Source organism: Trichosurus vulpecula, chromosome 5 (genome assembly GCF_011100635.1).
Source record: "Trichosurus vulpecula isolate mTriVul1 chromosome 5, mTriVul1.pri, whole genome shotgun sequence".
In the NCBI taxonomy this organism is placed as follows: domain Eukaryota; kingdom Metazoa; phylum Chordata; class Mammalia; order Diprotodontia; family Phalangeridae; genus Trichosurus; species Trichosurus vulpecula.
This window is the reverse complement of record NC_050577.1, coordinates 38,078,818-38,102,981: the sequence shown is the minus strand read 5'-3', so window position 1 is coordinate 38,102,981 and position 24,164 is coordinate 38,078,818. Positions and strand designations below refer to the sequence as shown.

The 24,164-nt window shown below is 46.8% G+C and overlaps 1 protein-coding gene across 1 annotated transcript in view; it reads right to left on the bottom strand.

Moving 5' to 3' along the window:
* Positions 1-23,511, bottom strand: part of RFTN1 (raftlin, lipid raft linker 1) — a 198,950-nt gene extending 175,439 nt beyond the window's left edge. The window contains exons 1-2 of the mRNA XM_036761805.1: positions 22,947-23,511; positions 4,161-4,317 (exon numbers count right to left, since the gene is read on the bottom strand). Of these exons, the coding sequence (XP_036617700.1) occupies positions 4,161-4,305 (145 nt within the window). The 5' untranslated portion in view covers positions 4,306-4,317; positions 22,947-23,511. The remainder of the gene's footprint in view (positions 1-4,160; positions 4,318-22,946) is intronic.
* Between the last annotated feature and the right edge of the window lie 653 nt (positions 23,512-24,164).

The following is a 24,164-nucleotide window of genomic DNA, read 5'->3' as shown; positions in this document are numbered from 1 at the left end:
TACTGGGCAAGCCCTGTGGGTATTATTACCACGTACCCATTTCACAGACGAGGAAACTAAGGCTGGAAGGGCCTTAGCCTAAGTGACTTACACAGCCACACCCAGATGATGATCTAAGACAGGATGTGAAGGAATCTCTTCAGACTCTAAGCCTAGCACCCCACCCTGATGGCCCTCCTCAGAGACAGTAAGCCTCCTGAGGGCAGGTTCCGTCTTATACTCCGCCTGCAAACAGCAGACACTGCACACACCTATTACTGATGACACCTCAGAGGGAGCTGGTACAGAACCCAACAGAAGTTGTTCTTGGTGGGGCAAAAGAGACTGCAGGAACCTTTTCGTAAAAGCTAACGACCATCTCTGCAGACTCAGGGCCCTTCCCCCCACAGGTTATGGGTACCTCTGTGGTTACCGTGGAAACCGCAGGGCCAAGATGAGCAGTTCTCCAGCAACGAGGCACCGAGCCCGCTTCACAGAGGTCCCCAGACTCAGGACCCCCTCCCCACCCTGGCCAAGCCAAGCTTTAGCTCCCCGGCCTTGAGGTCACAAGGTAAAAGACAATCGACCTTCTCAATCTCATCTTTTTTCTCTCCTGGCAAGGATGAGGTCTCTGGGGAGAGGAGGGCATGGGGCTTTTCTTTTGCTTCTGAAAAACTACACTAAAGGGTCTCAGCCTGATGTCTCCTGTGCACGAAGTAAAAAGCAGAATCACCTTTTTAATGATCCGTCATGCTATGTGCAAAGTTTCGATAAAGGAGGGTTACTCTGGTTATTAGAATGACCTCTCCTCCCCCCCAAAAATTCACAAGCACAGCATAAGGGCAGGCTTTAAAAGGGGGGGCCCCAAGCACTCTACATTTTGCTGTTTAAGAAGGAAGGAGGGAGGGAGAGAGAGAAGGAAGAAAGAAAGAGAAAGAAAGGAAAAAAGAAAGAGAAAGAAAGGAAAGAAGAAAGAGGAAGGAAAGAAGAAAGAGGAAGGAAAGAAGAAAGAGGAAGGAAAGAAGAAAGAGGAAGGAAAGAAGAAAGAGGAAGGAAAGAAGAAAGAGGAAGGAAAGAAGAAAGAGGAAGGAAAGAAGAAAGAGGAAGGAAGGAAGAAGGAAGATTGATTCTGAGGGCCAGCTTTAAAAACTTCTTAACCAGGAAAATTCTAAGAGGAGGAGGCAGTGTGATCCAATGGAAATAATACCAGCTCAGTAGCCTGAGATGCCCAACTCTGATGTATATTACCTATGCTACTTTGGACAAGTCACTTAAGCTTACCTGGGGCACCCTGAATAAGGATCTTAAGTTCCCTGGGCCTCAGTTAACTAGTCTCTAAAATGGGGGAGGGTTTCACTACATGGCCTCTGAGGTCCCTCCAACCACCAGATCCTATTATAATAAGGAATTTGAAATGAGCAGAGAGATGTTTCACTATCATCCTGAAGAGTCACATTAAAAAACAAAAAAAAGATCAGGTAAATGGCCCCTACCTTAGAATCTTAATAAAGTACATGAGGAAGCCTGTCATACATTTGTTACAGTGCATGATGGGAGAAGAAAGGCAGGGTTCCTTCTTTCTTATGATTATTTTAATGGAGCACAAGTTACGAATGTTCTGCTTGTCAACTGAAATATTTCGATTTAGTTCAGACATCACAAACCCACATACATGGCGTCAAAGACTAGACCGATCCAAGAAAACAAGCATGCAATCGACCTACAAAAATAACTCCCCTGGCCCGCCATCTACTGGGGGTGTCAGGCTGACAGTGAGTTAGCATCCATGTTTCATCCAGCCCCCCAAGGGAAGTAGGGGGCACATCTGTCAGGCATCTAGGAGAATTTAAGGATACAATGGATATTGTCAGCATAATTGTTTTCCCACACACACAAAGCGAGCCACACCATGCAGGGATCAAACCCTCCACGTTGGCCTCATCAGCACCATCTTGTAAGTGCGCCAACTGGCAGCCACACAGGATGGGGAACGCAAATCGGCTCTGGGGAAGCTCAGGTGGCTTTCGGGAGGCTCTGGAGCGACTCGGTATGGAAAAACCGGAACGAGCCACGGCTTTACAGAAATTAACATGCCTTGGGTGCATTCGGCTGTGGGGAAACTCATCAGAGGGCAAGGTTCATCCCTCAGCGGCCAAAGTTAATTGAAAATTTAAGACACAGTCCAATCCCACGGAGTTATGTTTTTTGGCAGGCTGCTCTCTTCACACACGAGACGCCCACCACTTTCTACCCTGGCAACCACAGAAACGAAGGCCACTCTCCAAAGACATCGACAGGGAAGCAGGGCCAGAGCCGAATCCCAATGATCTAAAACAGGGGCTCTTAACCTAGGTCCTTAGGTCCCATGGGCCTGTTTCTTTTGAATATTTTGCTACCTGTCCATCTCACTGGTTTCTTTTGTTACCCTATGTGCATTTACACATGATTCTGAGAAGAGGTCACGGGCTTCCCAAGACCATCAAAGGGGTCTGAGCCTCACACAAAAAACGGCCGTGCACTGTGGTCTCCACAGGTGACAACGTTCACTAATGGAACAGTCCCCACTTAAATCATCTCATTTATCAACAGAGCTTTGCAATAAGCTGGAGAGTCCTGTATCTTGGAAGCAGGGGTCAAGATTCACACTGCCAGCCCGTCAAGGCCCCTGCTCAAAGCCCACCTCCTCCAGGAAGTCTCCTCTGATCAATGCATTCAAAAGTCCTGTTTGACTCCTTTGAATTCTTTGCTCTACTGCCTCTGGCCTGACACTCATCACTTGTTTGGAGATATTTGTATAGAACAAAATCTGGAGCCCTGGGCACCGCACCTGGCTCACGCTGGAGCTTAAGAAAGGTTAGTTACCTGACTACAGGAGCAAAGGTCCTTAAGTCACCTGAGACCTTAGAAATGTTACACTCTTATCTGTATGGGAGAGAGAACGTGGCTGGCTGGATAGAGGGCCCAATCGGAATCACGAAGACGTGGGCTCTAATACTGCCTAGACATACCTTGGCTGTGAGACCTGGAACTAACCATTCAACCCTTTGACGTCCCAAAACTCTCTGACTACTGGGTGGCGCCACAGCACCAGGTCTGGAGTCAGGAAGATTCTTCTTCAAGAGTTCAAATCCAGTCTCAGACCCTTCCTCGCTGTGTGACCTTGGGCAAGTCATTTAACCCTATTTGTCTCAGTTTCCTCCTCTGTAAAATGAGCTGGAGAAGGAAATGGCCAGCCGCTCCAGTGTCTCTGCCAAGAAAACCCCAAACAGGGGTCGTGGAGAATTGGACATGACTGAAACAACTGAACAACACTCTCTAACTAAAAATTCCAGAGGAAGCGCCAATCACCAGGAACTGCCTTCACTGGAAAAGGAATCCACTCCAGAGCGAGATGATCTGGACTCGAGTCCCTCTATGTGACTTTGGTCAAGTCTTTTAACCCCCTTGGCCTCAGCTTCCACATGTGAAACATGAAGGCATTGTACCTCTCAGATTTCAATCTATAATCTTATACTCCTGCATGCGTCTGCGCACACATGCACGCACATGCACACACACACTCCTAAATTATAAACTCCTAGAGAGCAGGAATCTTTATTATCTATCTGCCTACTACAATGCAGGCACACACTTAAATCCTTGTTGCTGATAATACTGACAGGGAAATCACCCCCAAGCAGCATCAGTCAGGGTTCTTGGCTTCGAGGCCCCAAGCTGAAAGTTCAAAGTCAGCCTGTGACACTTATCTCTGTTACCACAAGCAACACCCTTGGACTTAGATGGGCTGCGATCTGCATTGGTGATGGAGCCCTCACACAGGAACAGAGAAGCTCCAATGTGCTTTGATGACGGAGTTGTCAACACTGAAAGGTGACGGAAAAACCCCTGATTCTTCCAGAAATCTCCCTTGAAAGCCTCTAACGCACTCTTGAGCCCTTTGCCCACAGTGGTGGTCACTCTGGAAAGACCCTATTGCAGGAAAGACAAAACCAGGTCGCTTCTCTGTACACATGCCATGGGAGGGGAAACAGAAGCCGAATTTCTGGGGAGAGGACCCCCTCTCATTTATTAATGCATGAGAATATCTGCCACGAAGGGCTCCCATCCACTGACAGGTTACCATGGCGTGCCCGGTTCCCAGTTCACATCCACGGCCAGGGAAGACGTATGGAAACACTTACCGTCACTCAGCGTGGTAAACTCCAGGAAGCGGTATTCGTAGGCCACATCGATCTTGGTTTCTACCTGAGGCCTCTTCAGAGTTGAATAAATATTACCAGGCCGCTTTTCATCACGCTTCTCTAGCTTATTTAATCCACAACCCATTTCAACAGCTGCCTAAAAGAGAGGGAAAGGAAACACAGGAGGGGGGGGAGGGAGGAAGAGAGAAAAATAGCCATGAATGCCTTTTTTTCCGAGACTTTGTTTTTAAAAGATATAGAAGTCTATGTGATTTCCGTGAAGAAAATATAAACTGCCCTCTGGCATTTATGAAACGCAGGGCATAATTGAATAAATGACTCAGGGACCAAATGGGCCATATTCATCACGAGAATTTGACTTTCTGTTAAGAGACAATTACCAGCTGTCGGAGGCCTTTCCACGGCCGCACAAAGCCCGCCTCTATCCTACCTGCGTCTAGGTTGGGGAGAGTCCCGTGCGTTGGAGGGGACACGTTTCACAGTCATCTGTGTGCCCGACACAAATGTGATTCAAGATGAAATTGACTACATTATGTTGTCAACATATCGGGGGAAAAGGGAAAAAAACCTAATAGATCCGTCACAGGCCCAGAATAATACGTCGCTGTTACAATCTTCAGACCCCAAAGTTCCTTCTGCCTTCAACAGCAATTATCAGACCAGTATTTACATTCAGAAAACATTTTTAAAATGAGACAGTAGCACTTTTATGGCCCTTGAGCTAAAAGTCCCCTCCCCCTCCCCCCTTTTCCTTCCCTAGATTGAACCATGAGAACTAATAGTACGTTTCCAGAGCTCTTAGGTAGTCATTTTAGACCGAAATGAAGGCGGGCTGAACGGTAATAGCACGGCACCAGAAATTGAAAAGCAGAAAATCAACATGTGCTTGAAAAGAGATTTGTAGCCACAGAATGGAAAGGGGGAAAAAAAACCCAGGAAAATGTTAAAATAACGTGCATCTCATGGCGTGCTGGGCACCGAGTCTTTAGGGGTTTAAAAACAATGAGGTCTCTCTGTTTATTTAGGCACACTAATACAGAAGCCGAATGACTTTTCATCCCTCCTCTAGACTTCAGAGTGAGATATTTTCCTTTTGTGCATGAAAGTCTAAGAATGCCCAATATCCTCCAACTCTCTGGAGAACAGGCCCTGCTATCAAAGATAATAATTCACAAAAATATTAAGTAACCAAGAATATCTCCAACAGAAACACACAGACTGCTTCCTTTCAGAGATAACGGTTTCCCTTGGCTAAATCCATTCTCGGGGCAACAAGCTTCCTAAGGCAATTTGGCAAACACAGGGAAAACAAAAGTGGGGGTGGGGATGGGGGTGGAGGGCCAGGGGGAGAAGGTGGGGAGGACAACAGGCCTGTGCTTTTCACTAATAAAAAGTTAAGAGAGTAAACCGGCTCAGGAGACAGCCTGAATACCCCTTAGTAACCTGACTGTGTGCGTCGGGGTGGGGGGGGGGGGGAGTGATTTATCGCAAGAATTGATTATAGAAAATACTCTGCCCAGTGCACAGACTGAAAAGCCTAGTGTGCATACGTAACTACGTATGTAACTTCCACACGTCTGTTTGTGAGGCTATCTGCTCCCGCGGAGTCCCAAACGAGCCGCTGGAAGGAGAAACCTCTGTACTATGGCGTAACAGTTAACTTTAGTAGTCATGAGAAACAGAGCTGTCTCGCGCACCACCTCCCAGTCACCTCCATCCCCGGGGGCTCAGAGGGAAGCATCCTTTGGTGGTGACTAGCGCTGGACTCAAATGGTCCAGGGCTGACCACAAGGCTTGGGAAGAGAAAGTAGTAGTCGGTCCTCTGCGGCCAGAGAGTGGGAAGAATGTGTATCCCTAAGTAACTCTAATACCTTTACTGTAATAATTGTGAGTTTCTTAAGAGTTCTGTATCTCCAGAGCCTGGCGCATAGTAGGCATTTTGTGAATGTTCGCTGACTTATTATCATACACATAAGAGGATGGAAATGAGTATTTTCCATACAGCACCTACTATGTGCAAGACACTGCGCTGGGTGATTTACAAATATTATCTCATTTGTTCATGGGATCGAATGGGGCTTAGCCTCAGGCGATGTCTGCCTCCATGACCATAACATAACTACACCAGCACCCAGCTAGGACTAAAGAAAGACCTCGGGGGCAGGAAGCTTTCCAGAAGGGTGGTGACTGACAAACTTGGGGCGCTGCCGGCGTACAGACAGAAGCAGGAGAAATGGTTACTGTCAGTGAGGACCTTGGGTGTGTGTGATTTCACAGTCCGGGGCAGAGAGCCCTGGATTTGGAGGCGGTTCAAATCCCAACTCAGCCGTCTACCTTGGGGTGACCGGGGGTGAGTCATTTCTGAAATTTATCCGATTTTCTCATCTGTAAACCAGAGGGGCCGGGCCTGGATGCCCTCCACGGACCCCTCTAGAGTTACAGTGCCATCGCCAGGGCAGGAGTCATGACCTGAGAGGGACTGGGAAGGGGTTTCCGGGTTCCTAATCTATCCCAACCCAAGAACAAATGGGTCTGAAATCCCACCATTAGTGAGCCATTCCTTAAGCACTGACCTTTTAAAACACAAATGGGTTTGTTGTCTGCTACTAACCCTTTAGCATGAATTAGTTGATCGTTGGTCATGATTTCAGACTTAGAAGTCAATGAGTTACAGAGTCGGAAGGGAAAATTTGAAGGTCATCTAACCCATCTTACAGATGAGCAAAGAGACCTAGAGGTAAAGTGTCTTGCCTAAAGTCATGACACTGGTAAGGGGCAGAGTCAAGATTTGAATCCAGGTCCTCTGGCAGCAAACGAAGCACTCTTACTACCGTACTAGCAAGCATCAAGCGGCTATGACTCCTGGGTATCTGGGGGCACTGGGCATTTAGGGAAAAGGTACAGAAAAGAGAGGTGAGAGGCTACGGAAGAAATTTAAAAAAAAAAAGCTTTGCTCCCTTTGCAGTCTTGTCTAGGACACGCTCTGGTTGCCAATGTCTGGTTTTAATGAATCATTCAAACCATTACCCCCAAACCGAGGCTGAGCACCTGTGGCCACACAAGAACATGACCGGCTCCATCTGATCTCCTACTCATGGGTATAAAGCCAGACAAACCCCTTGTGAAGCCTCCCTTCCCTCCTCCTCTGAGATGACCAGACCCTGGATCGGAAGCTCCCAGAGGGGAGGGAGAGGTCGTCTTATCTCATCTTCCCATCCTAAGCAATCAGGTCCCAGTGCCTTCTGAGAGCTGGTGGCTTCACAGGCATTGGCTAGGGCAATCTTTCCATCAGTTCTTCAATTCCAAAGCTGATCACCTACTTCAGGAAGGCAGTGCAAACCTCTGGGGGGAAAATGGATAAAAAAGCCTCCTCTCCAAGGTTCCACTTAAAATAAAATAGGGAAGAGAAGCTATAAACACAAATCATTTTGATATAAGAAAATATGTGCCATAAGAGACATACAAAGGTGGAAGAGATAGGGACGGGAGAGGAACGGCGAGATGGCGGGCATGGGCATGAGCAGGGCACCAAGAACCTCGGCTCTGAGGAAAGAGAGTGATGCCACCTTGCCCTCAGGAGAAGGGGAGCCCAGCTCACTGCTTTCACTGCTACATATTAGAGATCTGCATTTTCAGCTGTAATAATGGAACAAAGTGCTTTAACCCCTAACCAAATAATTTCAGAAAATTAGGGGAAAGGGGAGTGATCTCTCAGGGAGAAACAGTAGAAGCGTGTTTTTTTGCCTCTGAAATCCAACTGTGACTAGGGTTAACCCTCACATTTGGATTCTATCCATTGAGGATGCTTATGGAAACAGTCAGAAGGGGCAGTGAGATGCCTAGCTAGCTTAATGCTAGACGCTGGCCCCACCCCAACAAGATTTCCCCGCATTGCACAGCCCATCCCCACGTGGACACTACACCCAGTCACTGGCCAGATGTTGGGTCTCTCCACCCCTGCCCTCAAAATGGTGTCCCATATGGGCCTCTCCTACCCCCTCTTAATTCTAGAGCCTTCTCTCTGAGATCATCTCCAACTTATCCTTATTAAATATCCGTGTTTTCTTGCCTATCAGAAGGTGAGCTCCTTGAGAAGGGACTGTCTTCTGCCTTTAACTCCAGCCCTCAGGACAGTGCCTGGCACACAGTAAGCGCTTAATAAATGCTCACTGCCTGAATGACTGACATGGACCCCTTTGCCGATGCAGCGAAGTCTATGGTCCCCTCAGAAAAATGTTATGCATAAAATAGAGCACACAGGATCACAAGGCAAGTCAATTATATTGAAATACAGTTATCGAAATGTTTTTAAAAACACATTCACAGATCCCAGGTTAAGAATTCTTGAAGCAGACAGTGACGCTACCAGAAGAAACACTTCATGGCCCCATAAAGTCAAGGAGATGACAGTATGACATGAACAATGTTAAATATCGTCAAGTTACACTGCAAAGAGGAAAGGAGAAAATCCTCTAGAAAATCAGAGGAGGGAGGAAGCACTTTCCGATGGAGATGGGAAGGCGGGGGCCATGGGATTCCAAGGCAGCAGGGATCTCAAAGCTCGTCCTTTAGCCACATGCTTCGACTCATGGGTGTTTGGTAATTGCTGATGGCAGGGCATAACACCTCCATAAATGTCCTCCACAATGGCTTCCTGTGGCCAGGGAGTGAGCCCGTGTTCTCAGGGGCTAGGCGGGTGGAGTACAAGTTCTATTAGGGCTTACCTAACCTCAAAGGCTTAGGGCACAGTCTCAGGGACAAGGTGTCTGCTGCTCAAAGACCGGCTCCACTGAGCACAGAGAGGCTCCTCCCCAGTAGGACAGCCCCCTGAGGAGGGATTCTTTGGCCACAGCAACTCATAGAACAAAGACACAAACAAAATGGCCCCAGACACTTATCCAGCCCCTTCCGCTTTTGAAAATCACACAATTTTCAGGCCATGTATAGATATTAATTTAACTGTTACAGTAAATGTAAGCTCTCTGTCCAAGGACCAACAAGTCAACCCACTACTAGAGGAAACGAATTGATAGAGTCAGGAAAAATCTGGGATCGAATCCCAGCTCAGACACTTACAAGCTGCATGAACGACCCTGATCAAGTCACTTAACTGTCCTCATTCTCAGGTTCCTCACCTGTAAAAGGAGAGGGTTGAACTTGATGCTAAGAACTGTCCGAACTCTCCATCTATGATTCTATGACCCCAATATCAACGTTGACATTCTTGTGGTAAGTGAAACCAGAAGAAGTAAGCAAACGGAGGCCAAGTGGGAGGATCACAGACTCTCTCACTCGAAAAGGCAAACAAAGAGATTACTGGAGGTAGTTTCACTGTGTACCAAGAGGCAGCAAGAAGCATCATTTCATGGACCACTACACTTGGTCACGTCTCTGTGCTACAGTCATTAAATCATAAGGGGAAAGGCCACAAATGAAGGTCCCACGTCACAGAGCTAGGGCTGGAAATGAAATAATAGTAATGATGATGGTGATGGTGGTGGTGATGATGGTGATACTAATAACAGCTTACATTTATAGAGTGCCTACTCTGTGCCAGGTGATGGGGATGATGATACTAATAATAGCTACCTTTTATAGAGTGCCTACTATGTACCAGGTGATGATGATGATACTAACAGCTAATATTTACAGAGTGCCTACTCTGTGCCAGGTGATGGGGATGATTGATAGACAGACGGGGATGATAGACAGACGGGGATGATAGACAGACGGGGATGATAGACAGACGGGGATGATAGACAGACGGGGATGATAGACAGACGGGGATGATAGACAGACGGGGATGATAGACAGACGGGGATGATAGACAGACGGGGATGATAGACAGACGGGGATGATAGACAGACGGGGATGATAGACAGACGGGGATGATAGACAGACGGGGATGATAGACAGACGGGGATGATACTAATAATAACTACCTTTTATAGAGTGCCTATGTACCAGGTGATGATAATGATACTAATAGCTAATATTTACAGAGTGCCTACTCTGTGCCAGGTGATGGGGATGACTGATAGACGGGGATGACTGATAGACGGGGATGACTGATAGACGGGGATGACTGATAGACGGGGATGACTGATAGACGGGGATGACTGATAGACGGGGATGACTGATAGACGGGGATGACTGATAGACGGGGATGATGGGGATGATACTAATAATAACTACCTTTTATAGAGTGCCTATGTACCAGGTGATGATAATGATACTAATAGCTAATATTTACAGAGTGCCTACTCTGTGCCAGGTGATGATGACAACACTAAAAACAGCTAACATTTATAGTGCCTACTACGTGCCAGGTGATGGGGATGATGGGGATGATGATGACGATACTAATAATAACTACCTTTTATAGAGTGCCTACTGTGTGCCAGGTGATGATGATGGTACTAATAGCTAACATTTACAGAGTGCCTACTCTGTGCCAGGTGATGGGGATGATGATGACGATACTAATAATAGCTACCTTTTATAGAGTGCCTATGTGCCAGGTGATGATGATGATACTACTCATTTTTTTTTTTTTAAAAAAGGATGAAACTGAGGTCCAGAGAAATTAACAGATTTATACAAGGTCACACAGGAAGTTCAGTGGAAGACTCAGAATTTGAACTCAGGTCTCCATGACCCCAAGTTCAGGATTACAAGGACAGTTTTTCTACCATGCTGCAGCTGATGCACGAAGGATGAGGTGCCAAAGAAATCTCACAAAGAGATAATTTAACACCTGCACATCGAACCAACAGACTCTTTACTCTTTTGTTGTCAAGTCATTTTTCTGTCATGTCCGAGTCTTTGTGACCCCATTTGGGGTTTTCTTGGCAGAGACTCCGGAGTCGTTTTGTTATTTCCTTCTCCAGCTCATTTCACAGATGGGAAAACGGAGGCAAACAGGATTAAGTGACTTGCCCAGGGTTGCACAGCTAGTAAGTCTCTGAGCCCAGATTTGAACTCACAAAGAGGAGTTCAGGCCTGGAGCTATGGGTACCATGGCACCACCTAGCTGTTCCACACTCTTTAATATTTTGATGCAAAAAGGTCATCACGGAGAGGGCAACAAAATGTTGAAAGATAGGGCTGAACTTTAAGAAACCAAACAGGTCAAAAGTTCATGGATTACACAGAGGCCTCACTCCAGTGCTGAACCCTAGGAATACAAATATAAGCAGAGAGAAGGGCAATCGGCAGACGTTTGATCTCCTAGTCTAGTGAAAAGACATATTGGCTAAAGGGGACACTGGCTTAAAATACAGGCCTATTTGCAAAATGCCTAGGAGGAGGATGGTCCAAGATTATGAGCGGCATCATCACATACAGAGCAAGAAGCAAAGGAAAACTGGAGAGCTTGGCATTAGATCCAGCTAAAACAGAAAATCTCAGAGCATTTAAAGATGAAGTCGGGAGGAGGAAAGAGTGAAAAAGATGTCAGTGCATTAATAACAAAATATGTTCTTGTGTTTTTATACGAACAAAATTAATGTGGCTACGATAAGAAGGGAAGCTATGCTCTCGAAGAAGTCTAGGGAACAAAGACACACAGAGAAGACCAGGGTCACGCCCCAATGGCAGGGAGGGAAAGTCTACGAACGAAGACTCCATCTGTACATGGGTCAACACTACAAATGGACAATGGCCTCAGGGCAGCACCGAACGTCAGAAAGAAAGCAGGCTGGGTCACGTGGGGGGGGAAACGTGCATTACGTTAAGTAACCTCTAGCGTCAGCCCGAAATAAAAACTCATCTTTTTAACACCAAGAAATCAACAAGCATCTACTAAGCACCTACTATGTGCTCAGGAAACAGGGACAAATGTAATCGCCCTGCCCTGAAGGAGCTTGCCCTCTCTCACCACTATGCTCTTCTTCTGGAGAGGCAACAGGTCTGAAAAACACAGAATGCCACACTCGGCAAAGAATTTAAAGTATAGATCACCCAGAGGGCACTGCAGCATTAGGCTGGTGTAAAATATCAGCAAGGATAGATGTATAAGAAGAGACATAAAAAATGTCATCTAAGGGATACATGGGACCAGAAATGAGAGTGGGCCAGTTATGCATCAAGGATGAGGTGTAACCCATGGACTGGCCTGGGCACACACCTGCACCCCATGATATTAAAGACTTGGAAGAAAGTCCCTGAACCAGTGAAAAGACAATCCCTCCAGAATATCTATGGGAAGATTCACAAGAGAATAACAGGTACAATCTTCATGAGACAGTGGATACACTGAATTATTTAAGTATAATGTGCATTAAGAGGCAGAGTGTTGGTCCTGGAGTCAGGAAAACTTCCAGAGTTCAAATCTGGCCTCGGACACTTAATAGCTGTGTGACTCTGGGCAAGTCATTTAACTCTGTTTGCCTCAGTTTCCTCAACTGTAAAGTGAGCTGAAGAAGGAAATGGTAAACCACTCCAATATCTCTGCCAAAAAAAGCCCCAAATAGGGTCAGAAAGAGTCAGAAACAACTGAAAATTACTACACAACAACAGTACTTGATTTCAATTCAACTCACTCTAAGCCAGGGACTATCCTATACACTAGAGATATAAAGGCAAAAATGAAAACCGTCCCAGCCCTTAAGGAGATTCCATTCTATTGGGTGGAAACAACATGCACAATAAACCCAAATTATGTGCAAAGTGAAAGGCTGGAGGAGGCCTCTAACATCCATTTCTATGATTTATTTTCTAAGATGACTCTAAACATGGAGAAATACATTTAAAAGGATATTCTCATTAAAAGGATATTTTTGTTTAACCTAAATGTCAAAAACATTTTTTGCAAAACAACGTTAGTTCCTTGATTCATTATAGTGACAACTTGTATTTTTTCCTGAGTAAGCCTAATAAAATGCAGGTGGTAAATACTTTATATTAGCTCTAAGTTTTCAAGCACAAAACCTATTTGTGTTTGGAACTAATTTGTTTTATAATTTATAGCAAATTATAAAAATTAATTTTAACAAGTGCCAATAGCTAGGAAAGACCACAAAACCACCTAACAGAGACAACTCACCCTCGATTTACTGCACTAAGCAATTAGGTGTGATTACCCTGAATCCTTTGGCAAACCTGACTTTTAATTTCCATATTTAATTCCATATAAAAACCATAACCTGCCTTATTATATCACTCAGTCATCCAGGAAAAATAAGCCATGGCAAGCTCCAGCTAGCTAACGTGAGCAAACTCTGTGAGATCAGGAGTCAGTTCTCTATACCTATATCCCTAGTGCCTAGTACAGTGCCTAGCACATAGTAGGTGCTTAATCAATGCTTGTTAATTAACTGATTGAGGAAAGATTTGTATCACATTAAAATTTGGATGCAAATGTGAAAAATCCCATCAAGCATGTGGACGTTTTCAAAGAACTGGATTTGGGGTATTTTTGAGGCTACATTCCAAAGTCACCGTGAAAATGAGAAGACAGACCTTGAACACGCACTGGTATCTCTCGGGAGAGATAAAAATAAACATGAAACGCCATGATGTCATCATTCCTCCGAAGCATCAGGCAGGTGGGTTCTGCCCAAGGTCAAGCTAGGAGGTCCCCAGAATTTGTGGGGAGGGAGAGGCAAGCCCCTGGCTGCTGGGCATGAAGTAGGAAGGGGCGTCCTCACTACCAGAGGGCCCACTAAAGCCTATGGCTCCTGAGTAATCGCCTCACACAGTGACCACCACATTCATCCACCCACCAGAAGCTCTTAATACTCATGCCTTTCACCATGGGGACACCAGGACCCAGTTTTAAATTCTCCTAGGTCCCAAGCACTTTTCTTCAATTCAGTAAACATTTAGTAACCACCTACTACGCGCCAGGCATGTTTGTTTCTGATACCTCATGTTGCTGTGCCTGGAGCACAGGAGGCACTTAATAAATGCTTACCGACTGATCGATACTGATTTCTTTGAGTGGATGGGTGATCAAAATTATTTTCGATACATGTATTTGTCTCTACCTGGGGCACTCATGGAATTGGGGGGTGGGGTGGAAAGAAAGCACTTTTCAAGGCATATGTGTGAGCATGGGTCTACGCCCCGGCCCCTTCAACTACCTTCAGAGACAGCTAGGTGGTGCAGTGAACCTGGAGTCAGGAGGACCTGGGTTTGAGTCCTGCTTCTCTCCAAACTTAGCTGTTGAACTAAGCTACTTAACCATTCTCAGCCTCAGTTTTCTCAACTATAAAATGGGGATAAAAAGAACACCCACTTCCCAGGGCTGCGGTATGGACCAAGCAGGGCAACACACGTAAAGCATGATATAGCGTCCCAAAAGTCTTAGCGCTGCCTCAAGCCAGGAAAGCTTAAAAATACATTAAGACTTTGGGATGCCCTGTATAAATGCCAGGTATTAGTATCCCTGTACCGCTCTCATAGCTAGCTACACAGGCTCCAATACACACACAAAGAAAGATCATCGGCACAGCTGGTGTTTTTAAGCATCCAAATTTCCCTTTTCATGTACTGGAGGCTCCCCACCTTTGCACGGGCCAGAGGTACGGTGCCTTCTGTGCCAAGGGGACAACATGGCCCCAATCTACCTGGCCTTCTTCTATACTGCAAGATCCCAAAGGGCTCTCTGAATCAAAGAAAAATTAAATTACATTCAGTACGGTTTGGGGACTTGTTTCACATTCTTTTCCAACTGGGGCTGTGTTGTAGGGTTTCTATGGTAACGTTCCATTAACCAAAATGTTTGATGAAAGGGACCCGCTGCCACGCTCCCCAGTTCTAGGATGTCCTAGCTGGAAGGGACCCTGGAGAGGATCCCATCAGACCCCCGACTTGTCCGAGGGCAGCCATCCTCAGAGGAAAGCCTCCCTTCAGCTAAGGTCCAGGGGACCTGGGAGGTTGTCCATGGTGCTTGAGTGAGCTCCTCAGGACAAGAGGCAGGAATTTACTACAGCAGAGATTCCATGGAACTTTAATATTTGAAACCAAAGGAACAGAAACTGGCATTGTACAGGGAAAGAATAAAGGGACTGATTCTGACCACCAAGAGCTTTTACTATGGGGCTCTTCCTGCCACCCCCATTCCTGAGGTGCACCCCCACCCCCACCTCAGCCTCTGGGGATCGTGGCCTCCTTTCAACCTCAGCTCAGGTGGGACATCCTCCCTGAGCTCCGCCCAACTGCCTTGTGTTCATTTACATCTATATTATATATGTATATACATACACACACACACATATATTTCTTTATATATGATGAATCACTTTGCACTAAATAGAAAGTCATCTGTTTGAGGGCGGAGACTGTTTGATCTAATCTTTTTATGACAAGCACGTTACATAATCAATTAATACAGATTTATTAAGCTAATTAGGGCATTTTTATTCTGAGGCCCAACACAGTGTTTGGCACATAATAGGGGCTTTTACCAATTTACTATTAAGGGCCAGGCATTGTGCTAGGCACTGGAAGGGAATGTAACAATCTCTACAGTGAGGAGCTTATATTCTAATAGGGAAACAAGTGTCAATGCTTAGAACACAGCAGGTGTTTAATATATGCTTGCTGACCAATTTATTATTACAGGCCTACCATGTACCAGGCATGATGCAGGACACTGGGAATAAAAATACAAAGAATATAACAACCCCCTACAGTGAGGGGCTTATATTCTAATGAGGGAAACAAGTGTCAATGCCTAATCTACATAGTAGATGCTTAAGAAATATTTGCTGACCAATTCATTATTAAAGGCCTACTATGTGCTAGGCACTGGGAACAAAAATATAAGTGTAACTATCCCTACATGAGGAGCTTATATTCTAATGGCAAGACAAGTGTCAATACTAAACACACAGTAGGTGCTTAACAAATACTTGCTGAGTGATTATAAAGGGCCTACTATGTGCTTGGCACTAAGAATAAAACTATGAAAAATGTAACAATCTCTGGAGTAAGGAGCTTATATTCTAATAGGGGAGGCCAGTCTCAATACTGAGCACATAGTAGGTGCTTAATAAGTAAATGCTTATTGACTGTCAGTTAACTGTCGGTTTAGTTTCGCAAGATCCAAAAAGAATCCTTCGCTGGGTGGTGGGGGGGGGGGAGGGGAAGTTTAGAAGCTGCTGAAGAGAGAGTGGGTTGAGGATGCATCAGTAAGGTAACTAACCGCCTTTCAATCTCTCCTCTCATGCATGAATGTTAATGAGTTAAATAAAGGCCTCACAGTCTAACTCGTGATTAGATTTTCCTACCTCTTCCTGACCAAAGTGACTCAAAGCTACTGTCTCTGTCTAATCAAGTGTAGCCGTCACCCAAATATGCCGGCTTCAACTCTCCTGGAAATGAGGAGGAAACACCGAGGACCCCGAGGGGTATGCTGGGCAGACGGGCCCGCCATAGATAATGGTTGGGAGTCCTACGATGGCCTTGAAGCACACCAGCCTGGGCTGAAGGAGGTGAAGACTAGACTGTCCCTTACCGGGCCAGGGGAGACACACTGTAGAAAAGAAGCCCCCAGAGTTCTAGCAAAGGACCATCACACATGAGATCTGACCCCATATTCTAGGCCCTTCTCTATGGCGGCCGAGATGGGTTTTCTTTCTTAACCCCAACAGTGGTTGTTGAGGCGTGTGAAAACAGCTTCAAGGGCTGAATAGAGTCCTTACTTTGAGATGATGAAGGAGTTCTCAAGGTCGTAATGTCAGAAATCCCTTTCCCACAGTACTAAGGACACTAATACAGCTAATATGTCCTCTGGAAACTTCAGAGCCATTGGGCTGTAGGAGGGGAACCTGGTACAACTGAAAAACTACTAGACTGAACTCACACTTTAAAGAACTAAAGCAAGACTTTAAATAATTGGAGAGAGATTAATTGCTTATAGTCAGGCTGTGCCAACATAATAAAAAATTATAATACTATCTAAATTAATTTACTTAGGCCCATACCAAACTACCAAGGACCACTTTATACCCATAAAGAAAAACAGTAAAATTCTCTGGAGGAACAAAAGGTCAAGAACCTCAAGGAAAATAATGAAAAAGAGTGAGAAGGACGGGGACCGAGCAGAGGGAGATCTCCAATGGTACTATCATAAAAACGATGTTAACGATCAAAAAAAAAAAAGCTGACTGGCCTAGCAACTTAGGTACAAAAGGTGCAGAAATTAATGAATGTGGAAGGCGGCGTTTCGATGTACCAAGACTCCCAATCAATTTGGTAAAAACTCACTACTGAAACAAAAATGGCTGGGAAAATTGGAAAGCAGTCTGGCAGAAATTAGGCGCAGACCCAACATCTATCTCGCTAATAAATTTAAATGGATCTAAGACACAGTTATCAAAGTCTGAATCATAAACAAACTAGAGGGGGAAGGGAAGGAGACGCCTTTCACAATTATGGAGAGGGGGAAGGGTCCTGGAAGGGAAGGGTCCTTGACCAAAGAAGGGGCAGATATGATCACAGGACATAAAAATGGACAATTCTGATTACAGTCCATAAAAGTGAAAAGCTTTTTTTTGCACACACAAAATCAATTCAGTTAAAATTAGAAGGGAGGTGTTAACTGGGGGCACAGGCACAGGAATCCTTGCATTAAGTTTCTCCAATAAAGGTCTATTAGCCAAGCTATGCAGGGAGCTGATACAAATGTTTAAGAACAAAAGACAAGCCACAATAGATAGATGGTCAAAGGGGCATACACAAACAATTCCCAAGGGAAGAAATCCAAGTTATCAAGAACCACAGGAAAAAAATTTCCAAAATCACAATTGTGATCAATGCATTGACTAAAAGAATCCCAAGGACCAATGACGAGGCAGGTCCTGACAGAGAGTAACGGACTCTAGACAAATAACGAGATGTACATTTGATCATGACCAATGGGTAGATTTTTATTTGACTATGTTTACTTGTTACAAGGGAGGATTTGGTTTTTTTAATCTTAGTTAGGAAACTGGGGGGAGGGACTAATAATTGCAATCATCTAAAGGCGGGGGGAGTATCTTTGAAGCCTCTAAAAACACACAGAAAAGAACAGAAGGAAATTCAGAGGGAGATACAGACCAACAGGACAGCTTTGAAACTGACAGGATGAATTTACTACATACTTTTTAAAATGCAAAATGACCGTAATAGAGATTCACCATTTCACATACAATCAGGATTTTTTTTCCTCCTTTTCTTTGCATATGGAAATGTTCATGCTTGTTGGAATCGCTCAGATTTAGAATTTTAAAAATCAAAATGTAAAGGAAGAAAAAAAAGAAATGTGTTGGATATGGGAGTTAGAGAATATGGGCTTGAATCTCAACTTTAGTACTTATCACCTGTGTGACCTTAGGCAAATCCTTTGGCTTCTATGGACCTCAGTTTCCTCAGCCATAAATGGGGTGGGAGGCTGGACTGGATGACCTGGGGGTTCCCCTCAAGCTTTATAATTCTACAAAGTGTGTATATTTAAGGGGACCGAGGAGAGGAATGAAATCATGAACCTCAGAATAAAAATCATTTTATGTCAAAAAAAAACCCATCCGGGATCTGAGAGACTGGAGAAAATATCACACAGAGAAAACGAAGAAACGATAAATATCAAAAGGAATGTTTGGCTACATCTTCCCCTTGTACATGCAAATTGGAGCCAAGTTTCCTTTTTTCTTTTAAGCCGAAGAAAGAAAACATGACTACCGAACACTCTAAGAACTGAGACTGGACAGCTGGCGATGCTTTTCTTTTGAAGAGACAAGACTTCCTAATCAATAATACTTTTTAAAAAGTCCTGGAGATTAGCATTTCCACAAATGCCCAGCCGGCCCTTAACAGATCTCCAACAGGGAGCGTTTAGAAAAACCTGGCAGCGGCTCCAGAAGGAAACACAGAGAACGGATTAGCAGCTTTGGGAGTCCGGAAGGCCTGGGTTCAAATCCTTACTCTGACACATACTGACTGTTGCTGTTCACCTTCACCCCCAGGTTACTTTCCAAGATAATATGGCGGAGGGTGTTCCCCACAGGTCTAGACCCCCCTCCACGAATACGTAACAAAAAAAGTCCTTCTTGCTGTTTACTTTGGGTGAAGAGATGGAATTTTCTATTATGCTTTTCTAGAATGCGCATGCTGCTAGCGGATAGAACACACAGGCCTGGAGTCAGGAAGACCTGAGTTCAAATCCTGCCTCAGACGCTTGCTAGCTACGTGCTAGCCTTGATTGCTCCATCTATAAAAACGAAGATAAATAGTATCTAATTGAGCCGCTGTGCTCTACAAACCTTAAAGGATCTTGTAAAATGTGAGGTTTATTATCATTTGTTGCCAGTTAAAAAAAACAAACGGGTAGGGGGGTTACCAAGATCACCAGATCATGGATCACTTCCTTCCTAAGCTGAATTATCTCTTCCCTCTCCCCACCCCTGAGATCTCCAGATCCAGAGCCTCCACGAATGAAAATCTACCCCAGGAGAAGTCTACAGATTACACGATTGTAGAACCTAAGAAGCCATCTGAGGTCCATGGAGACTGTCACCCATCAATCAGTCAAGTCAATAAACATTTATTAAGCACCTACTATATGCCATGCACAGAGTCTCTACAGTCATCTTGATTTTGGTCCAGGCCAGGCTTGCACACTCCACTGTTAAGTGGGGCTAAGGACAAATGGGGAGTTTCCAAACTGTCAGCCCTGGCCCCATGAGTTTAAAATAACCTGGTTGGGGAACCTGGTACGGTGGCAGCACTAAGAACCCTGGTTCCTTATATGGAAGTTTTAAGGTTCACCGATCAATTAAATAAGGACCCCAGAGAACAGGCCAGCAAAGGTTAGTCACCCCTGAAACATGAAATACCCTTTTGCCAAACTGCCCTGGCTAGTGGTGTCCAAAGGGAATCCCAGATGAGGCCTCCACTAACCAAACTAAGGTGGAAAAGTACACAGATGTTTCCAAGCAGAAATGTGCCTGGGGGTGGAGTTCCCCCAAAACATAAGATTAATCTATTTCAAGTCTAGGGTACTTTCCCTTGCAGAATCCCCTCTGTGGAGGCCCTTTAAAATAGAATAGGTTCATTTTCACCAGTTTAAAAGAGCTTAAAGGGGTGCCTGTCCCAAATCTGTAAGCTGGCCCAGAGCAAAGATCATGCCTTACTTAGCTCTGTCCCTCCCTCCAGTGACTCCCACGGTGCATGGGACACAGTCAGCAGCTAATAAGCAGCGAAGGAAGGCAGGGAAATCAATTTCCCAAGTTTCACTTGGGCTCTTTCATGATTCTCCTCAGGCCTACCAAGGAGAGAGCTAGTTTGGAGCCCGAGCCCAGGTTCACTGCTATCACAAACTGAAGTTTGGAAGGAAACTGGAAATGCACAGACTTCCCCTACTCGTTCCTCTACAAAGCTTTCTACACCCCTACGGCAATGAGCCCCATTTAACTAACCCCATCTTATTAATCAAAAAGGATGAATGAGGCAAAGGTAATTTGGCAATCTGGCCTGAATTCACTAAGTAAAGTCTGAGTTTGTCCTAATGATGTTATTTATCAGCGCTTGCAACGTCAATATAGGCTCTCACTTGAAAAAAAGAGAGAGTAGAAAAAAAGAATGCAGTATGAGTCCAGCTGTGTGAGTCCAGACTAGCTTCTCTGAATGATCCTAAGGACTCTTCATCTGTAAAATACTTAAACTTGGGAGGCAGCAGCACTGGATAAAGAAATAAAATAGAACAGAGGAATGAACTTGGAACCAGAAAACCGTGATTTCAGAACCTGTCTCTGATTGTTTGTGGCTCTCCATTACTAAATGTATGGCTCTGGGCAAAACACCAAACCCGAGTCTTCCTTTCCCTATCAGCAAAATGGACATGATAATAAGCACCTGCCTCACAGGAGTGTCCAGAGGTTCAAATGAGATAAGGTCAGTAAGGTGTTTTTGTTCAGTCCCGTCTGACTCTTCCTGACCCCGTTTTGGGTTTTCTGGAATGGTCTGCTATCTCCTTCTCCAGCTCATTTTACAAATAAGGACACTGAGGCAAACAGGGTTAAGTGACTTGCCCAGGGTCACTCAGCTAGTAAGTGTCTGAGGCCAGATTTGAGATCAGGAAGGTAAGACTCCCTGACTCCAGGCCTGGTGTTCTATCCACCGCACCATGTAGCTGCCCATGGTGCTTTGCAAACTTTAAAAGTGTTATATAAACTAATATTATCACAATCATTAATACTTGCCTCAGTATGGTGAGGCAAACTTTTTAATCCTTAAAGGACTATATAAATGCGAGTTATATTTAGTACTACTAATAAAAATCATACCTATCTCACAGTGTTGCTGTGAGCAAAGTTATTTTTTAACCCTTAAAGCCCTGCCTAAATGTGAGTTCTTTAAGCCTTCAATGCCTCTGTAGTTCCACGGCTCAGAATTAGTCAAGGAGGGGCTGCAAAGGTCATATTCCAAATATTAAAGTAATTTCCCTAAGGTTAAATCAGTGCCTTGCAAGGCTGCTTCCCTTAACCCTTCAGTGGAACTTGGGGGAAACCCCTTCAACTTTTTCCAAGTTCCCCAGTCCCTGGGATGGCCTTGGGCCATAAGTCAATGTCACCTAGCTAGGCAGGAGCATCCTGGGGCTGGCTGGCCCGGCTCTGGGCACCAGCTGGGGGCTGCTCGTGTTACCCTCTGGCTTCCTTCCTGCCGGGCTCCAAGTTATCCAGGGGTGACCCGGCCGGGCTGCTCTGCGCCCAGAAGCCTAACACAGCTGTAACCTTTGCAGTACTCGTGCTTCTGCTCGCCAGACTCATCCCACAAATATGGGGCTTTGAGCCATTCCTGGAAGATCTTTATGTTTTAAAAGTTAAAAAAAAAAAAAAACAACCCAAACAGTCTGACATCACCCCGGCCCCCTCGACCCCGCCCGCCTACAGCCCCTCGGGCCAGCACTCAAAGAAATGACCCCGCTGGCCCGTGGTCCCCCTGGGCCGCAGTAAAGCAGGTTTTGGTTTGATTGGGTAGTTTTTTTTTGGGGGGGGGGCGGGAAATACAACCGCTCCTTAGCCTGGGTCAGGTTCTTCTCCCGCCCTACAAGACCCCCTGAGTGACCCACGCGAAGGGCAGGCGGGGAGGAGAGGAGGGTGCTCGGGAAAGGTGGGCGTGGGATGGACCCGCAAGGGATCCTTGGGCAGAGGCTGCAACAGGCTGGGCGCGGGTCGGTGGAGGCTTTCTTTTTAAAGGAAAGGAAGGCTTGCAGGGTTTGTATTTTGGGTTTTTCTTTTTAACAATGCTACGGACTCCACCCCGGCCCAGCCGGTGGGGCGCAGAGGTCGCTCTCCGAGCCCAAGGCAGTGGCTGGTTCTCCTCCCCGTACAAACGGAGGGACCTGGGCGCCCCTTCCCCCATACGCCGCCCCCCAAACCCTCCTCCTCCTCCCCAAGGGGGCAGAGGTGAGGTTCTAGAGAGCTGAAACGCGCATTTAGAGGCGGCATCTCTCGCGACTTCCTCGCCTCCCACCGCCCGGCTCCCGGCCGCTGCCCCAGGGCTCGGACGCGCAATAGGGCTGTGCCCGGGGTCCCGCTGCCCCAGCCCGGGCAGCTCAGGTGAGCGCGGGACCCGGAGACACGGGGGCAAAAGTTGGCCCGGGCACGGGCGGGGCTGGGCAGGGGGTCTACGTCCCCTGCCCCCTGCCGCGCGCTCCGCTCCCAGGGTCCCGCGTGGGGCGGACACCGGCAAGGTCGGCGCGGGGGCGGGCAATAGGGAGAGGGTCCAGTCCAAGCGCCCCGCCCTGCCCTCCCGCTCCCCCGGGGTCCCCCCTACCTCTTAGAGCCGGCCGGCAGAAGAGGTGCAGGAGTCGGCTCCGGTCGCTGCCCCGATCTGTCCCGGGAGGAAAGTTTGTGCCATGAAGAGGAGGGGTTGCGTGGGAGGGAATTTGCGTATCCGCGGCCGGGGGTGGAGAGAAGGGGCGCGCAAAGTGCGCGGTGGGAGGGGGGGAGGGCGGCGCGCGGGGTTCCCCCGCCGAGCTGGGCTGGGCACAGCCGGACTGTCCTCGGGGTGATGCGCCGGCCGCGCGCTCCTCCGTGCGCCCCGGGCGCCGGGCACCCCGCTCCGCCGCCGCCGCTTACACTTCCTTTTCCTCTGAACTCATGTGCAAAATATGCGGGTCTGCGCGCTCGTGGGGGACCGCGGCCGGAGCCCAGCCCCAGCTCCGCGCGATGCCTCCGGGCCACCGGCGCGACCACTCCCGTCTGGCACTGCCCGGCCGCCCCCGGAGCCGGCTGACCCCCTGCCTGCAGCCGCCGGGGCTGAGGCTGCTGCAGCTGAAGCCGCTACTCCTCTGCCTGCTGCTGCTGCTGAGGCTCCTCCTCCTGCTGCTGCTACTACTACTACTCTGCCTTCTGCTGCCGCCGCCTCTGCTGCTGCGGCTCCTCCTCCTGCTGCTGCTACTGCTCCTCCTGCTGCTAACTACTACTCTGCCTGCTGCTGCTGCTGCTGCTACTGACGAGCCAGAGTTTGCTGCTGCTGCTCCTCCTGCTCCTCATCTGACTTTCATTTCACAGACATTTCACGTGTTGCACTTATCTCAGCCCTGAATGCCCGGCACGGCACCTGGCACATTACTGTTGTTTTGTTGATTTCAAGAGGGGACTGAATAATACAGTTTCCGGGGTTCCTTCCAGTTAGAAATCTTATGAGTCAGAATCCATGGTCCTTTCTCCGAAAACTTTGGTGATAGAAGAACGGGGGCTGCTGGGTGACAGATGTGGAGCAGTGGGAGCGGACCCCCTTCTGAAAGACCAAGGAATCTCAGATCCTGGAAGGGCAGCAGCTGAGGCTGGTGAGGATCTCAGGTCTGGGATCCGATCCCCTGAATCCACAGGTGTTTTCCAACTGCTCTCCTTGGAGGTGGGGTGGCACCAAGCTAGGTTGGCCCCTCCCCCACCACAAGTATTCCAAAGGACAGGAAAGTGTATGGAAACATGTCACTCCTGCAATATAATTTTGATCTTTTAGCCAGCAGTCTGGCCAAGGAAGGCA